This window comes from Diadema antillarum, unplaced genomic scaffold (assembly GCF_040938485.1).
Source record: "Diadema antillarum isolate AM-2024a unplaced genomic scaffold, OU_Dant_1.0 scf00000032, whole genome shotgun sequence".
In the NCBI taxonomy this organism is placed as follows: Eukaryota; Metazoa; Echinodermata; class Echinoidea; order Diadematoida; family Diadematidae; genus Diadema; species Diadema antillarum.
In genome coordinates, this window is record NW_027270921.1 from 2,944,466 (window position 1) to 2,964,621 (window position 20,156).

At 40.0% G+C, this 20,156-nt stretch overlaps 1 protein-coding gene across 1 annotated transcript; it reads right to left on the minus strand.

The window, feature by feature from the left end:
- Nucleotides 1-230: 230 nt before the first annotated feature.
- LOC139742025 (nitric oxide synthase 3-like) lies at nt 231-19,550 on the minus strand. The gene is made up of 24 exons (XM_071652590.1): nt 19,077-19,550; nt 17,280-17,425; nt 16,817-16,979; nt 16,212-16,303; nt 15,232-15,376; nt 14,266-14,405; nt 13,941-14,115; nt 13,426-13,527; nt 12,680-12,874; nt 12,068-12,153; nt 11,061-11,310; nt 10,693-10,754; nt 9,948-10,052; nt 8,943-9,117; nt 7,899-8,131; nt 7,281-7,474; nt 6,751-6,920; nt 5,989-6,199; nt 5,104-5,191; nt 4,024-4,384; nt 2,717-2,908; nt 2,141-2,305; nt 1,054-1,217; nt 231-366 (listed from the first exon to the last, which is right to left on the minus strand). The coding sequence occupies exons 1-24, from the start codon at nt 19,548-19,550 to the stop codon at nt 276-278; spliced, it is 4,179 nt and encodes a 1,392-aa protein (XP_071508691.1). The 3' UTR covers nt 231-275.
- Between the last annotated feature and the right edge of the window lie 606 nt (nt 19,551-20,156).

Below are 20,156 nucleotides of genomic sequence, written 5' to 3' on the forward strand. Positions count from 1 at the left end.
GAAGGGATGTCTACATCAGTGTTGCACCAAGTGTGCACGTCACTACAAGTCCATACACGCAACTACCGTTACAACGAAGTCCTCGGTACTGCAGTTTTCTTTCGTTATATCAAAAGTTCGTAATATCCGAGCAAATAAAGTGTACAGAGGTACTAAAATTTTACTAAAATTTACTTCGTTGTATCAGAAATTTCGCTATAAGCGTGTTCGTTATAACGGGAGTGCACTGTATAACGTCATGATGATGAAACATGATCTCCCTGGCGAGTCTTGACTCAGGGTTTGGGGACTCGGCTTGAGCTGCCTGTGCTGTACCGTCGGTTGTCCTCGTATTTCCGGATGCGACTAGTCGTGTCATCCTTGGCTCTGAAACAAAGTAAAAGAGTACGACATGCTTTGATCACAGTTAATGTTTGCTTGTTTGTTTGTTTATTTGTATGTTTGTTTCTTTCTTTCTTTCTTTCTTTCTTTCTTTGTCTTCCGCAAGTGGGAGAGTGAGCCTGGAGATAAAATTAGTATCTGGCAAAAACAGCTGCTATCTAGTACTTAGGTATGATAGGGTCTCTTCGACTTTGTTGATTTTAATCTGCGTGTAATTTCATTGCAATGCTCATTCTGCATTCAAGTTTCGCTGCAATTTATCCATGCGAGTCTTTAAATGGCTTAGGTCCTACGCATATTCTCAGTTGAACGTATGGAGGTCGTAGTCGTAGTAGTAATCACCAGTATCATAGAATTTGATGTAAGATTTCACCCGTGTTTGCACTGCAGGGCATGTTAATATTCGAGAATGTCATTTGGAATAGAAATCATCTTAGTCCCGAAATAGACAGCTTTTACAACATTGATTGCATTGAATCAGATGATGGTCGGCTTTTATTGCGCTGATTCAGTAACAGAAACTTCAGCTCTATAGATCATCAACTGAGAACGGCAACTCATAAAAGACCAATCAAATCATTGTATTCCAATATCGAGGTGTCCTACCAAGTCAGAACTGTGACCATGGCTTCTACAATCTTTGTTAGAATAACAACAACACATCAGACTCACTTTCGCAGCTTCACGCCAAACAATGGCTTCTCTTGTTCCTTGTTAGTCGGCTTCTTGTCCATGCCCATCAGGCTGTTGTAGCGCATCAAAATCGTCGCCGTCACGCGTCTGCGCAGTCGGGGTATCGTTGGCGATGAGGGGGCGCCCTGACGGATGGCTTCTTGCTGCAGTGATAGTATGAGTGTGGAAGGAACAGGAAACCAATCCAAATCACTAGTCCTGCCAGAAAACATCTTGAGATTAAGAGCAGATAACAAGTTCACCTATCGCTTTCACATGGAGACCCGATTGTGTGTAGTGCTGTATCAATTTCATCTTACAATAGTATTCATAATGCTCTTTCTAGGGTGGTTACAGCGAACTTTATAATAAAGACCCATTGTCAACATTAGCTCTTACCGCTCAACACAAATGGCACGGTATATTCGTACATTCACGATGATCAGTCAGTGAAATGAGAGCTATCGTGATAACGATCGCTCCTCTATTAGTTTTGTCCGTTTGGTTTTGGTTTGTTGGCACTTGCCATGATTGCAAATATGATAGCATTTGACACAATCACAAGACCATCTATAATACGGACCGTGACTCATGAATAATGGCGATAAGTTAGCATTATTAGGGAGCTTTAGGTTTGTGTCGTAGACGTTTAAGAGGAAGAAAAGAGCGACTGTTCTGCGCATGTGTCGTCTGAGTTTCACGTCAGGACTAACCACTTTAGCGTCCGCTGAAATTCACGGCACAGAAAGCTGCTTGATGCAATGATGATTATGACGGCGCCATTTACTTCTTTATAGGCTGCATCTTCGCGAATCCTGAAGTTACTTTGCAACACGACGCAGGAAGAGAGGAGAACTGCAAACGTAATCGTCGTCTTTAATAACGCCCGCGTCGCAAATCTAAAGCTCCATATCTTGTATTTGTGAGGGAGTGTAAGGTGGGGAACTTGAGTTTCATCACCGCGTAAGGATTGCTGTGGCATTATATGTCTCCTAAGATTACAAGGAGTGAACTAACAGCCCTGACATTACACAACTCTGTGGAACAGATTACTACAAAATGGAATCTTTGACTTCCGTTAAATCACCTTAGCCATGAGGGCTCCTTTGCGGCCAATGACAGGCTGGAGACGCTGGCTGCTCTCGCTCATCACCATCACCTGTGTCCCCTTGTTTCTCGCGCGGAACTTCTCCATCACCTCCCCTACGTGAAGTGTCAGACCATACACCTCCTCATGGTAGCGTTCCTCGTCCTGAGGGGTTTCAAAGGGCAAAGAGGCGAGGTCAGAGTTCGTTTCATTTTGTCGTCAATATTGCTTAATACTTCTTAAATTTAATTGCGCTTCTACTGTATGTCACCATTACTCTAGGACTCACCAAATTGGTCCAAATGATAAATGTGTTCTGTTAGGGAAGTTCTTGATAACTGTACGAACTTTAAGCTTGCTTGTGAAATGCATTGATCAGAATTTGGGACTAGAAAGTTTGCTGCGAGACTTAGCTGTCAATTACTATCTTCTATATAAATTTGCAACAAGGGCATAAGCAGACATACTAACTGATGAAGGAGAAAATGGTTACAGAACAAGATATAAGGTAGCATTTGCAAGCATCAATTGATATTTACATTTGGATTTATGATTATAACCTCATAACGAAATTACCTTTAGACGCCTCACAAAGCCCTTAGCTTCTGCTGCCCCCATGCGTCCAAACTGAGAGATGATTTCCTCCACCATGTTGCTAACTTCGGTTATCATTTTGACGTCACCGCTGACGTAGATATGGCCATGGCGGCGGAACAGGACGTTGTAGACCAACCACGGATGGTCCTTCAAAATATCTTGGACGTATTTCTGGAATGATAGTGATCACGATTAATTACATACGTCTGATAGGCATCTACCCTGCTAAAGGTCAACTGAGATATACTATCATTTCTTTGTTTCTGTTTGGCGGCCAACATCCGACACATGTCAACATAATAATGCCTTTAACTGGTTTATACCAACTTATCTTGAAAGTGTACAACAACAACAATAAAACGTAAATAAGCACTGAATTGATCAGTGTTTTAGTAGTAGCCATGATTAAAAAATCATGGGCGTACATACTCGAGCAGGATTCGAACCTACGACCTCCTGATCACCGTCGATGTAGGGCAATTTGTCAATCAGTTGCAATGAAAACATCTCGACGGAAGAAAATCATGAATTTGAATAACAAAGCAGTACCCGTTGCATGCTATAAGGATTAGAACCAACACTTGCTTTCGGGCGAAAGCTCGGTGGTCTAGTGGAGATGACACCTGTTCGGTGATCAGGAGGTCGTAGGTTCGAATCCTGCTCGAGTATGTACGCCCATGATTTTTTATCATGGCTACTACTAAAACACTGATCAATTCAGTGCTTATTTACGTCGATGTAGGGCAATTTGTCAATCAGTTGCAATGAAAACATCTCGACGGAAGAAAATCATGAATTTGAATAACAATAAAACGGCTATAGATTCTTATCCTATACTAAAACCTTGATTATCTTGAACATCTTAACTATTTATCTATATGAGAGTCTTATTTCTTCTTCATTTTGATATTTCGTTATTTCTTATAGCTTTTTATTTTATTTCAACGATAAACACATCATAATTTTTTCACTCAATTTAAACATCTAGTATTGCATTTGGTTTCGGACAATATGTCCTTTTAAGTCACCTGTAAAAAAATAAGATGAATAAGACAGATATTGTACTGTTAACTGAAAGACGCCGTGGATGTAACAATGATCCTGCATGTACGATTTTGAATGTTTGGTTTCATTTTGAACATATTTAAGGTATTGATCCAAGTATTCTATAATGATTTATATCTTCGGAAAAAAAAAACCCAACAATTCATACATACACAAAAAGGGAAATAACACAAAGAAATGTTGATATCATTTTTTCCTAGAGAAGATAAGAGAATGCCTACTCGTGTTCGGCCAGGTTCCCGTGAGTATCCCGTCAAAACGGAAGTGAGCGCCCCTTCGTCCTTGGCAACCGACGTTTCGCCCTTGAAGAGGTCCTCCTTTGAATTTCTACAACCGTACACCAGAGTCATGTCTCCGTACGTATCCGAACCGTCGCCTTCGCCGCGGCGGTTCCTCGCGTCGAAGTCTTGGCGCTCCTGGCCATCTCCACCGGCGTTAGTGGAGGAGGTGGAGGAGGAGGCAAGTTGTCTCAGCTCCATCTGACGCTGCTGCCAGAAAGAACGGAAGGGTGCCACCCCGTTGCCAGGTCCCACCATGATGATCGGTGAGGATGGGTCTTGAGGGAGATGGAAATATGGGGCCCTGCGAGCGTGGTAAAAAATGGAGAACATAATAGTTTTTACGTATTGTTTTGAAATATTTTTGATTTGGACGTTCTCGAAGTGGACCCCTACGTGATGACGTAATTTGAACTACCTGCACGAGCTTTCGCATTGCAACTGATTGACTGTTCATTCTCTCCTTTCTCTAGTACTGGAATCTAGAATGCGTCATGGGATTATTTCATGCAAGCCCTACATGACGTCATGATGGCTGCAAATCAAAATATATTTGCAATGAGTGGACAAGACTTCAACGGTTTGGTAGCCTTTTTTTGTAAGGGTTTTTATTTTTTATTGCTCTCTAAATGTAAGGATTTGAATATTTTTTGATAAAATGTATAGAGCATACACTGTTCTGAGTAAAGAGGTGAATTCATGATTGCGGAAATTATGGAGACGATTACATTCAGAACAAAAACCGAACAGTGTTGTCCCGTTCAGTAACTGACATATACATAGGCCTACATATACATACGTTTGATTTAATTAAAATCAGTCTTTTTGGAATGAACAAGGTGTTGAAGTGAACTGGTGGGTGGATATTCATCAAAGTTTTAAGTGGGGATCTTTGAAAAAAAATCTCTTCGTTCGCTTTAGAACATAATGCGATATATTGGATACAGTAAAGCCAGGTCATAACCATGCCAATTCAATAAAAAAGGAGCCTGTACTTCGGATAAGTTAGTTATGTTCACCCACTTGTCGATAAAGGCGGGAATGATGTCATCTTTCCAGACCCGATAGAGCCAAGACGAACAGGTTCCGTAGTGAACTGGTCCTCGTCCGCCTAATGGCAGAAACAAAAATTACATGCTGCTGTGCATTTCAGTGGTATTCGTTTACTATTCAGTGTTAGCTTTTGTGACTCCGCGTATGACAATGACAGCATATAACAACTTGTTCTGTAAAAGTGGTATTCATAGTATGGCATTTTTTTTTCAGACTCATTGGCTCTCTTAGTGAATTCCCTTGGTAGTTGTTTTTCCCAAAGACTTCTATGAGGGAGTTTCAGGGTATTCTGTCTCTTATTCATTTTACTTATCTTCTTAGTTCATGTGATGAGTACCTAATAGGCCCTGATTTTAACTAACATCAGCTAAAGGCGAAGCTATCATGCCATTGTCTGAATAACCATTTATGTTTCCAATCGCTGCTCTACAAAATCTTAGATGAATGGACAAATTTGAGACGAAAAGAAGTTGGACAATCACATGCAAATTAGACGTGTATTAAATCAAACCCTTGAGATTCTACTTCAACACTTTGACAAGAGAGCTAAGACATTAAAAGAAATCAAAGTGTATCAAATTTCTCTTCCACACGATGATTTTAGTGATGATAAGAACTCGTGTTCAACAGGCTAAAAGTCCAAAGATGAAAGGCATTAATTCATCACCTACGAAACTATGAACTCGGAGTATGAATATGAACTTCAAACGTGTGATTATCAGAGTCTTATATTCATATATAAGGTCGAGGTAGTAATGTATACATTGAATATCTCATTGCTGATTGCTTGATATCAGTAAAAGATGACTCCGCGAATATACAGGAATCACGTGACCACAGCCACAGCTCGCTCACCATTTGGATGGTACGTCAGCACGGACACCGTGGCGTGAATCTCGTTGGCGTACTGTTTGGGACTGGAGCTGATGGAATACTGACGAGGTTTCAGCAACGGGAGCTGAGTGAGCAGGAGCGAGGCGGGTACCTTGAGGGAGGGGTAGCCCTCCAGCACCTCGGCCATGTTTGGCCAGTTCTCCGATCTCCATTCCTCGTACTCTTCGCCTCCCTAATAAGTTTGTAAAATTCAAGATGGAAAAGATGGATGAATATATTTTGATTCTTTATACCTATTATCATTTCACTGTAAATGTTTTATTTCATTTCTATAAATCGATTGCCAAGCAAATTATTTCTGTTTGTCTCGGATATAACTCCACTTTGTCGATGATTTTCTATTCTACCTAACTTCATAATGTTTCTCCAGAAAATTTCAGAACCAATGCTATTTATACAGTCAACGCCGCCTAAGTTGAAACCAAAGGGACCGGAGAAAATCGATCGACTTACTTGAATTACGATTTATACGATAGACTTAACACATGTTTATTTCCATCCGAGAAGAACATTTCTTTTATTAAGCCGATTCTTCGACTTTTGCGAGGTCTACTAAAGGCAAGATTGACTGCATTTATCTGTAAAAAATGTCAATAATGTTCAATGACAGAAATGATTGTTGCGTACAGGGCATAAAAGAATAGTGAACGACATAACACCTTTGATAGAGGTAATTATAAGAATGTTAGGATGAGATTAGAAAGCAAAGAGAGAACCCATTACCAGTCCAAGAATAGTGAGCTTCTCTTTGTCTCGCGGATCAGTTGCACGCGTTGCTAAGAGACGGAGGAGGTCCGGAGTAGGGGGCGTGGTGATGTCAAGAAAGCGTTCGAAGGCTGTTCGCATTGAGCAGGTCGGGAGGCGAGACACGGTCGTCCACACTTTTAACATTCCTGCAGTTATTGAGAACGAGGACGCAAAATGTATGATAGGATCAGCTTTTGTTGAATACATTTTTTTCTCAACGATGAATATATTAAGGAGATTTCTGAAAACATAATGACAATAGACTGTTTATAATGCCCCGTATGAACTGAACCTTTCGGTATGTTCATATCTAATTTTGATAATGCTAATACACGAATACACAACTTTGGTAAAACATGCAAACACAAACACATACAGACATAAACACTCACGCATATACATCCACACACACGCACACGCACACACACATATACTCACACACTCACATACTTACACACTCACATACTCGCACACGCAAAGAACCAAAGGTATCGTGAATATCTCACCCAACTGCGTTTCTCTCGGCTCCAGTTTCTCGAGTTTGAAGACGGCATCCGGGGCTTTGTGGTAATCCAGGCGTTTGAGGATGCGAGAAACCAGCGCGTTCTCATTGGCTGGATAAATGGCCACGTGATCGCCAGGTTGATACGCCAGCTCTTTCTCTCCATTTGTGTTGAGACGGACGAGGATTGTGGCCCGGCTGAACGATAAGGACGAATCAATCAAGGGTAATCACGTCATGTTCATCATGTAAGATAACTGTAACATATATACATCTACTCTCAAACAGGGCATCGAGAACCATACTGCACCTGAGTCCTGTTGCATAAAAGATTAGTTCAGACATAAAGTCAGGAAATCAAACATAAATCTGTGAATACTCGATTCTGATTGGCTGATGCCTTACTTATCTTTGATTGCATTATTTTATGCAACAGGGCCCAGATATCCTACAATATGCGGAAACAATATTGGTTTAACCATCATGACTATCTAGTGTACGTACCAGGCGCCTCGACGAGATCGTATTATAGCGCATATCTTTGGTAATTTTAATATCATCATGAATAACACTTCATAATATTCATGCACGCAGGACATATGACAATAAAAGAAAAAATCACCTTGATTCTTGCGATAAGAGGTTCTTCCTGGAAATCATGTTGGTTGGGTAGATCCGGCGCCCGTGCAAGGCTGACAAAGCATCACAGAGGTCGGGTACACCTGTTGTGGCGTTCGGTCCCGCCGCGTAGATTCGAAACTTGGACGGAGCCCACTCGGACCCCGCGGAGATGACCGTTGGAGTCGGGACCAGTCCCGAAGCGCTGTCTCCTATTTGGAACCTCTCACACGCAGACTGTTGGTAGCAATGGATAAGTATTGAAGCACAAGATTTAATTTGCGACTTAAAACAGTGCATCAGTTTACTCAAGTTCCTGATAGGCCGTTTACTCCTTGACATTAATTAAAAAAGACTACGTCAAGGTCGACAGTTGAAATGAAACGACACCAGTATAACTAAGGATGAAGATTAGACCACCTATACTTTGAAAACCTATTGATTACAAGATAATATTCCTTTTTTCCTTGTACAGCTAAACCATTAGCACAAGCGATACGTTGACTAACGGTAGTAATGGTGATCAAAAAGAACATCAGCGCGCTACTTTCATGTTTGAAATGTAGAAATGACATATCATGCTGACACCAAAATATATGATTTGTCTGTGCTACTAAAAGGATTTCATAATTGAAAACAACAAAAAATAAAGAAAGAAAGAAATGGCGTCGTAGGAATTATACGATTTTTTATATAGTCGGCTTTGTGTGGTATATTATATGTTATGCGCATGGGGTTTGTACATACAATGTATATACAGTACAATAATGATAACAGCACTCAATAGAGAGAAAGACGACAGCGCTGAACATGTTGTTGTCGTTGTCGTCGTCGTCGTCGTCGTCGTTGTTGTTATAGTTGATGTTGTTGTTGATATAGTTGATGTTGTTGTTGATGTTGTTGCTGCTGTTGTTGATGATGATGATGATGCTGTTATTTTGTTAATGATGATGATGATGTTGTTGTTGTTGTTGTTGTTGTTGTTGTTATCATTATTCTACCTTTATTGCTGTGTAAACGCAAACAGTCAGATGAGCTATATACTCACTCGGAATGTTTTCATCAGCCAGCAGTCGAAGGATTCGTCCAAGCCCCCCATCTCATCCCCGACCCCCATGTCTCCCAGCCGCTCTCCACCGAGGCTGTCCAGCATCCAGTCTACACCTCGGGCAAAGGCGCAGAAGTATGGGAATAAACTGGACCCGAGACCGAATACCGCATAGCTGGAATCAAACAACGTCACACATTACTGGAATGATCCCCACGAATACACCCAGCATGATGCCATAGCAATGAGTGATAAAACTTGATCGGAAATACACGTTCGTGTGTAGTAATAGAACCGTGAAACATCGGATTCGTCTTTTATTTTTCTTGTTTTCAATCCTCTCTGATGAGGCCGACATCAGTTATAAGCTCACTATAGCTGAAAGCAATCTTCCATTCATACTACGGTAAGTTTCTGTGCCAAGTCTTGCTGTAGTTGCATGAGAACAGACACGATGTTGCGAAGTGGACGTCATCTATCTGTTAACATGTACTTGTAAATATGCGACTAAAACGTCAAGGAAGCAATTCTCAAGAATCCCTTTTTATGTCGTCCAATACATCAAAGGGGTCGATTTTGATACAAAAATTAGGAGAACAGTGTTCAACACTTGTGAATCCCGTGATACATTTCATTTCATTTCACTTATTGTTTCTGCATGGAACAAATCAGCAAATCACTGTAGAAATTATACACATCGATTCATCATTCATCATTGCTAACTTTGCACGTGAAAGATAAAGAAATCATCGTGAGAGAATACATAAAATACAACAAAATATCAAACGACCATGCAGGAAAAATAAACTAACATGAATCATCAGTCCACATACATTTTATACGTAAAGCTGGTGAAGCAGGTGACACGGGAAATTGCTGAAGATTTATCATTTATATGAGGGGAGGAGAGAGAGCCATGCAGGGATGACAAGAGAGAGAGAGGGGGGGGGGAGGGAGAAAAGAGAGATTTCAACTTTCAGTTTCCAACATCAATGACGACCTTACCTGAGACTCCCCAAGATCCCGGCCCCCTTGAGATGGAATCCACCACCTGTCTCTGAGAACGGGTTTTCCTTCAGGAATTTCTCACAGCGAGGAGACACTGGGGATCTGTACGTGACATAATAAAATTGATGCTGATCTTACTTCCGAAAAAAAAGGGCTGAACTCCATTTCTTTAATATCTTTCTCTGTGTTTTATCACTAACAGTAAGTGATGTCAAATAATCTGTTGCAGGCAGTGGGAGGTGTACCATATAAAAGAACGCTGAAGACTATTGATGAACTAGCTTGAACAATACCTCCTAGGTAGGTTTGTGTTCTTGGCCTTTTCAATAGGTTTTGACTTGCGTTTCTACAAGGATTTGTTTGACCCCATTTCATAAAACGATTCATCAGGACGATTAAAGATTTATAGACTTTTATAGAAAGTGGCAGCATCTATTCCCATTCGATTTCTTTTCTACCAGTGGCTCACGAATGAATTGGTTATCAATGGAGACATTTTCTGCATTGATTCCTGATCTAATGACTTGGATATCGATTGATCCATATCATATTTTTCGACAATTATGAAAATGTGTGAGACATTTGGGTGAACAAAAATATTATTAAAATTTGAGAAAAATCATAATGAATTTGCTTCAGAAATTTTCGGATATTTCGATGTTCTCTAATATCTACATTTGGCTGCTGGGAAAAAGCTATAAATCAGAATTTGAAGATGCACTGAAATCATCTTTGAACTTACTCTGGAGGGACCGTGTTGTTGTTATTGTTCTCAGTCATTTCCATCAGATATCGGCAGAAGTCCTGTTTTAATTCATTGTGTGAGAACAAAAAAAGTTTCGATATAAATTCTTTTACAGAAAGATTCTAAATTGTCTATAACTTAACATCGTAGAATGTGAGGATTATACATAAAATGGAAACAATAGTAGAGTAGAGGATAGCTAAATAGATCAATATGCCCTTAACCTTGTAAAACAATTCCCAACAAATACATGTTGCTGATAAACTGGACCTCAGTAAGATAACATGGTACAAAAACAGATGAACAGTGATGAAGCTTTAAACAAAAGTTAGTTGATATATAAGTTAGTGTAACTAGGACATTACCTGCCCGTTGCTAGGTGGTTCCCCGTTGCCCTGGGTACTAGTAATGACGAGCAGCAAGTTCTCATGCTCGAGGTTCATGACGTCATACTCATCCATGCGCATGAGTCGGATGTCGAAGGCCTTTCGGAACATCTCGTAAACCTTCTTCGCGTAGTGCTCGGACTTGCCCGATTGGGTGGCGTACAGCACGGTTGCCTTGAAGGTACCGGAGAGCGCTCGGCGGAGTATTCGCGACGAAAATCGAGAGGGACTGTGAGTGGATAAGAGTTAGGTGAGGAGAGAAGAAAAAAAAAAGTTTTCACAAATTGAATTGACCTTTTACACAGATAAGGAGGGTGTCAGAATAGTACATGAGATATGATGATAATGTTTATGTAGGATTTCACATTGCGCGATTTACTGAAAATGTTAGCATGTTAGTCAATGTACAGCATCAATGTTCGCATAATCACTCTTTAACAATTTTACCATTAACACACCAGTATGAAAACATTTATATACCTACGTCATAATTCTTCATGTTCAACAATGCAAATAGTATGTACATAATCTGTGCATTTGCCTCATGATTAAATACTCATTTGGAACCAATGTTCGCATAACCACTACAATGATTATACATTGGCTGCGTACTAATTACTAATTAGTTATCACCTACTTATGCACTTACTCATAGTTCTCCACGTTCAACAACGTAATTCAGTAATGTCCACACAACCAATAGGTTATTTTCATGGTGTGTGGACAGAGAGTTAGGCTGTTTATCTCACGTGCTGGAGGATACGAAGACTTTGGCCTTGTCACGACAATTAAGCCTTTTTTTAAAAAATAACTATTTATCATGAAAGACCATTAAATCCATGAATTTTGTTGGGTGTATCATTACCAAAAACGCTAGCAAACGACATTCGTTATTTTTGAAGCTATCGTAGAAATCATCACAAAAGAAAAATACCAAAGTGACTGCAGGAGAGAGCTGAAAGTATAATAACAGAGAAGACACGTACTCTGCTCCGGGGGATCGCAGCCTGTCCATGCCGAGTCTTCCCGATGTTATCTTAGAGTTCCACTCGGGTGTCTGCCAAGGGTTGTCCTGTGCGTAATAGGTGTTTTTTTTTTTTGAAAAGTCGGGAAAAAATGGATTATTGTTTGGTTTTCTGTCTGAGCCAGGGTAACCATACATACAAACGAATAATCTCACTTATAGAAATGAATAATCCTCATATTTCACATGTATTCATACTCTTTAATATGTTACTATTTGTTTGTATTTTACAATTTGCACATTCAATTCTTGATATGTTTAAGATTTACTTCTAAAATCAAGAATATAGAACATTAACACAAAACCAAAGATACGACGATTACCATAGATATCATATGGCTTGCTTCTGTTGGACAATTTGATGAAGTTAAACTTAAGTGGAATACTATAAAAGCTTAATAGAGGGATGTAGTTATATCACAGGTGTCGGTCTACGACGTTTATTGTGATATCGTTTTCTTCTCATAACATATACCTACTTGTCACTATTTTCTTTACAAACAACATAGCAAAAAATTTAGCATTGTAAAATTAATTTTAAACGAGTTAGACCAGAAGCAGTCTGGCAACACACCTGGACAATAAACGAGGGAGCTAACTGGTAGCAGAGCGTCTCCTGGTAGAACAGAGACGTCAGGCTGGCGGTCAGCGGGGAGACGACCGCGCGCCAGTCCGTCGGGCAGCCTCCTCTGACACGGTGCTCTGTGGCGAAGAACTTCATGAATTCTGCCGAGGCCGTGTGGTGATCCATGATGGTTACACCGTATTGCTGAATCAAAACAAAAAAGATCAAAGAGACATAAAAACGTCTGTGTTCCTTGTTCAGCAATGACATCCAACACACATTGTCCAACGGAGAAATGATTAGACACGTACAAAATCGTAGCCACAAATCCTAGCTTTTTCCCCATTTCTGTTCGTCAACCTTTCATCTTTCCCTGTGTAACTCTTTTCCTCTTTCTTACATAATATTATTACACTTCACCCTTTTAATGTGTTTTTCCCCTCGTGTCTTTTGATATTTACATTCTTGTGTTATTATCTTTTAAGGATCTATATAACTTGATTTATTTCTTTTCTCTGCATATCTCCGTCCCTCAATTTCAGTGCGATGGGATGATAGGACTGTGGTCTGATATTACCCAAATTCGTCTTTGCTAACGTAACAGAATATGCAGTGACTTTCTGCGAACATCATCCTAATCTTGCGGAACATGAGTCAAAACAAGCGAAAGATCTCCTCCCCCTGTCTGTCTGTCTGTCTATCTGTCCGTGTTTGTGTCTATTTTTTTTTCGCCTAAGATGTGAAAGAACACAAACCTGGAAGCTGTGTAGCACGGCCACGTTCATTTCCACCAGGGTGCGGTCTTTCCATAGAGAATCTGATGACGAGGTGTCTAGACCGAGACGTTCGGCTACCATCTGGGTGAGTGGATATTTAGGGCACGCAGTTTACCGAGAGAATAAGACCAGATAAACGAAGAGACGGACGAATGGAAGAGGGGAAGAATTGGAGGAAGATAGAAGAATGAAGATAGAAAGAATTAAGAAAAATGAACATGATGAAAGGTAAAAGTAAAAATATGCGTCAGAAATAAAGCTCGCAATTAACACAAAATTGTATCTCGTACTTTGTAATACTTCTACTGAACTTTTTTTCTTGTCTACGCAACAATGATTTTTGAGAAGTAGTGTACTCTGTTTTTTTTTCAGATGAAACTACAATGTGAACAGACATCGCTTGATATCGATTGACTGTGTATGAAACGATAGAGATGAAAACAAATATTCAAATCTAACCACTCTTGTGATGATATTCCTGCAACAACTCTTACCTTTAGCATGTTGTATCTCTTGGCGCCACACAGTGCGATGTTGGCGATGTCCGTGGCGACGTACCACTCGTTGATTGGACAGGCGGGAAACTGGATGCCGCCGACGTCGAGTAGGAAGTTGGCGCACGACGGCATCGTGTACCACTTCAATCTCAAGTCGATGAACCAGCGAAGCCTTTGGGAATCAAAAGACAAAAACAGGAAGTCTACTACTGCAAATCTGCATTGATGCGAAGTCATCACAGAAGCAAAAATGAAGGAAAAAAAACCGAATTCCTACATTATCACAAATGAGGATAATCATGCCAAAACTTCAGTCACTCACTCGGGATGGACCAACTCGACTTCATGGACAAGTTCGGGTGGGATGTCGAAGACCTCGGGGTCGTCACCGTTGACTTGGAGGACTAGGGGGAGGATGTCGAAGCGGGTCCGAGCGCTACGCCATCCTAGAGCCCGACAAACCTGAATTGAGATATAAACCCAAAAGGTAGAAACAGGATTAGTTAATCTTGAACACTTGAAACTAATAGCTCAATGGTCGTGCCGAATAGTCTCACTTGAAATCTGGAAATAAACACCAGATCGATATGTGATTTACTATGAAGTTAAGCGTACAGGTGTTCTTTCACATTGTGATTCTACTCTCTATGTACATGATGTATCAATCTATCTATCTATCTATCTATCTATCTTTCTATCTATCTTATCTATATATCTATATATCTATCTTTCGTATCTCTCTCTCTCTCTCTTTCCTTAAAACTTACTATTTCATAAACATTAAGTAATCTGGTATTCTACGTTGGTGGTTTTAACTCAGAATGGTTTAACTTGATTTCTAGTGCTAGCAAGAAGAAAATTACAAAGGACGCTTCAGTGATTGTTATTGCCGCTTATACCAGAATCTGTGTCTGTATTGTGCTTTCAACTTATGTATCTCACTGATGAATGATATTCTCTGATACTAGTAATCTGTATGCACACATGTTAATGAAGTATGTATAGCTGTGACATAGTGGGTAGACTCCCGACTCCCGTTTGGAGGACCCGAGTTCGAATCCCGCCCAGTGCTTACGTTCTTTGACAAGATTTTTGACCCATGTCCCTCTCGACCCAGGTGCATAAATGGGTACCTGGCAACGCTAGGATGATAATGATAGCAGGGCCCTCTTGTAGAACAGTGGAAACACTGAAGAGGCTAACCTGGGTGAATAAGACCTTATTATTATGTGCGTGTGTCTGTCTTAATGTAGGTGTCTATACATAATGTCTGAGCTCGAGTGCTTACATCGGTGAATTCTAGATTGCTTGGATCCCCTAGAACGGATCCGTCAGGCTGTCGATAGCCGGCGTAGCCCACCAACTGGGAGTTCCAGATGCGGAAATCCCTCTGTCCATCTCCCTTGCGTGCGGGGAAGATCGTGATTGCTGGTCTGGTGGATAATGCACGAGTAAACGATAGACGAAACCAGACTGAAACATAAAACTTCAGTAGTAGTTGTTAAAAGAAGAGCCAAAAGCAAGGAAAACTCATGCAAGACATGTCTGTCTCTATATATCTCTCTTCAAATGTACACATAAATACACATATACTGAGTATGTAGTATCTAATAGATTTAGATTTATGTATAGAGATATTCTTTGTTGTTTCATACCATGTATTTAAAGATTCACGGAGACACCAAGAAAAACATATAAAAACATAATGAATAAGGGCACAAACAGATACATTATATATATATATATATATATATATATATATATATATATATATGTATAGCAATAATAAAGTCACAACAGAGGAATGCAGGGAATGCATTAATAGCCAATCTTGATTTTAATGAATAATCCGAATGTTCGAGGATCCTTCCTCTTCATCAGGGATGACTGTGCGAATTTTCACAATGATTATTAAGAGAACGGATCTCTTAATTATCTCTTGATAATCATTGTGAAAATTCGCACTGTCATCCCTGATGAAGAGGAAGGATCCTCGAACATTCGGATTATTCATTAAAATCAAGATTGGCTATTAATGCATTCCCTGCATTCCTCTGTTGTGACTTTATTATTGCTATTTCTAGTACTGCCAATACGCGGAACAACTACAATGTTTATATACATACATACATATATATATATATATATATATATATATATATATATATATATATATATATATATATAGCTTATATCATACACAGAGAAAAAAAAGAGACAATGAGATGGAGAGAGAGATACATATAGATGCTAAAGAAATTAACATACCTCACACTGCCTTTGTTTGTTGCGTAGAGTAGATGCTTACAAATCATCTCAAACATTTCCCGAGAAGTAGTCACCTTTCGGCCATCGAAGACCTGCGTATCAACGTTGGAAAGAGATATTCCTTATCAAAGCCAGGAAGTAACACTTTAGACATTGATTCTTCGTAATGACTCTCCATAATGATATCATTCGTCTATTTTCAACCGTCACGATACTTAGATAATGTATGTCATGCGTTGATCGAACACCAATTACTATAAAGTGTACCACAATGTCTTAGTGATTCCCATTTGCCATTATTTCCGGCTTCAAAGAATTGTGTGTAAATATCAAAATCAAAATCTCATCAATTTTGTAGATCTCAACTCACATTGCTTAACTGATTTTAACGTATCGCATATCAGTTTGTTGTTAATTTCCTTTCGAGTATCTTTTCGTTGAGAACTATGAAATCTTGCTCTCTGTGGATTCTCATGTTTTGAATCTAAAAGTAAGATTATTTCTCATTTTCTTATGACGAGCTTATTCACTTTCCAGTTTGCATGTTACAAAGATCGTTTAAATCTTGGTGTGTTTCCTTTGCTGCTAATTGTGCTGATGGTTACCTGAAGTTTATTCCAGTAAATACGGCACTTTGACTGTGGGAGATTTCTCCACGCAGATTTGGCGCCAAATATGAGCTCGGCCTCCGTCAACTGAAACGTTCCAGTTTCCTTAATAGCCATCTGGACCTCGTACAGCCGACGCTCATGTGACACTGTTCCAGATCTAGCAAAAAAAAAGAATGTGATTAATTGATCGAAATCAAATTGTCGATGACTATCTGTTTGTGATCCATGTGTTTTGTTTTCCTCCGCAAAAAAAAAGAAGAAATATTTACGCATTGTATGATTATCTAATACTGGTCAGCCAATAACCTTAAATAAAACGTGAACCCGGAATTCTAAAGAGATGTAATTTATCAATATTTGATACAATCATGATCACAAAAGACAAATTTTCTGCTAATTTCTTTCTTATTGTTGTTGTATTTTCTGGGAATATATCTCCTTCCTATCGAACACTTACCGTTGAGCATGTGCGTAATAAAGGTCGACGAACTCTCTTGCCAGACGAATCTTCTCATCTTGTGACCTTGGAAGTGGCCTCTGACGTGTTGGTGACGTCATCGGCTCAGTGCTCGAAATTCTGTGTCGTGATTCGGTGGATGTTCCCTACAAGATAACAAGAATAAAATGTTCTCTTTCTAGAGTAAGTATATACCATGTCCTCATAGTACATTCTACCAGGATCATGTCAATAGTTTTGGTTGTAGATGGGGGACTCAGATTATAACTTCTTTTTTTGCGAGATAACCACTTATGAAAAATGAAAGAGCATACAATTCTCAAAAGAATTCAAAGTTTATTTTATGAAAGTCGTTTTGAAATTGCTAAGATATCCAAAAACAAAGTAAAACAAAGTGGTCCTAAATAAAGATGGGTCCCAACTTTTATTAGGACCTCTTTGTTTTGTGTATCTCAGCCATTTCAAAACCAATTTTCATCAAATAAATTTTGAATTCCTCTTAGAATTGTATGCTCTGTAACATTTTCGTAGAAGGTTTCTCACTATCTCACAGAAAGTTGGAAAACTGAAGCCCCATCTCAACCAAAACCACACCATCCCTTGGAACTAAAACATTTCTGTTGGACTACACTTCGGCATCTACATAGCTTGAAAGAATCTAAACGCAATCAAAACGTCAATTTCTTTATACGTAGTTCATGAGAATTCGTTTTGTTCGAAGAGCCTGCTATCATCCCCTGTCACAAAAGAGCGCGGCAAGCGTATAAACACAAAATCGACTACATTCGTGACATATCAAAAGCACATGGTGGGGGAAAGCGATTGACCCGCTTCGACGCCCTATAATGTTTTAAAGGAATGCAGATCATACAAACTGTATTCAATAGAATCGCGGGCGGGAATTTAAAGTCCCCCCAAAATCGATTTCTTCTGCTGGGTTCATCGCATCCGGCAAACAATACCTGACCTTACAAAGTTGTATCGATTTCTCATGGATATTTAATCTCGAAGACTTTACGTGCCTAATCTGCAGCAATGGTATTGGTTTTAAGTGTTTTCAGTGTGAGGTACGTATATAAAGAAAGATAAGCCGAGAAATGACAGAAAAGCAAGCAAACATGATATCAGTGGATCCTCAGAAACAAACAGCACAATGTTTCCGTGAAGAAATGCATTTTATTCTCGTCGATGTTGGAAATGGGTATTCCAGCGGGGTGAAAAAAAAATCCAGTCTAGAAGCTGCAAAGTTTCGCAAAATGTGTATTGTACTTTTGACAATCTTGTTTCAGAGTGCATTCAATAAGATGATATATAATATAAATGAGTGTATGTCTGTGCGTGTTTGTTTAGATATACGATATGATCATCTTAACCATCATGAATAATTCTCAAACACTAATGGAGCAGGAGAGGACGTATAATATTCCTGGGGGGTTTTCGGGGTTGTTGTTGTTGTTGTTTTTTGCGACCAACAAGACAACATAGTTGTTGGAAATACATAACAGAAGGGTGCGAAAAAAAGTAGGATACATGCGTTACCTAATTTGAGCTCCTGTGGATACCCTTTGAAAACTGATGATAAAACCTACTTATAAAAAAGAAACAAAGAAACAAACAACTCAACGTGTTTTTATTATGTGTGTTTACAAGTAAACACACATTGTCTGAATGGATTATACCAGGATGGTACAACGTAGAGGCTATACGAATTTGTTCAGTGAGTTTTGTATAGATAATGATTGCAACATTTCTTTTCTCTATTTTTTTTCTCTCTCTCTCACACACACACACACCAACCTTTATTGCCTGTGGGTGCAATGTGTCGACAACCTCAGAACCATCGAGGTGGTTAGTGAGCACTTTAGAGCTTTGTTTCTTCGCGGGCGATCGATTTCCTGATTGATGGAGTGTTCGAATGGCGGGAGGAGATGCCACCGATCTCGGCGACTTCTCCTGCTTCGCGCCATCGGCTTCGCCGCCGGGGACCCAGAGAGAAACGAATCGAGCCGGGGCGGTGGAGATCAGAGACGGGTTCGAGTCGAACGAATCCGTGTTCGCCGTCGGCGGATCCTCCTCGGTCTTCCCGACAGGTCTCTCACCCCTTTCACCGTCCTCGCTGACGTCGATGGCCGTCTTCGTCTTGAACTCACTCTTACCAACAGGTACTGACTCCTTTCCTTTGACCGACATGGCGGCGAGGTCATCCGCCATCCCGTTTACCATCTCGTGAGGGGCTGGCACATCGTCGAATTCTTCGTCGTTGTTGTCCATTTCCGTCTCCTCAACTAATATTTCTTGCTTCCAAAAGAAAGTTACGGCGAGTGGGACACCCTGCTGAGGAGAACTGTCAAACCACGTGACCTATATGGCGGTAGGAATGTCCTGTCTTTTCTCTTGCTCCAGGAAGTTGGAAGTGATGCGGAGTGATCAGATCTTGGAGATCCTGTCCAACCTAGAATCCACGTTGTTCACTACGTTATGTCTCTTTCCACTTTCGTTTGTCACAGTGCACCCGAACGCCTTTATGGCACAGACCCCTTCACCGGCGAAATCGTGTATCTTTACAATGTGTAAGAGAAGGAGATGTTTTGTGGCACGACAAAGAAATGTATTGATCTGGTTCTACAAAACGCGTGGGTCTCTATTAATTATGCATAACCCTGGGTCCTCTTACAATTTCTAGCAAACTGACAGGCAGCTTTGAGACTCGAAGATCAACTAAGTAACGATAATCATTACTAAAGGTTGGCAAAGAAGTCAAGCTACATTGACCATGGAATACAGAGAGAATGCGAGGAACAATGAGGACGAGAAGAAGAGAACGATTCAAGGGGAAAGAAGAAGAGCGTTAATGAATTCTTGTGTGTTCGCCGAAGT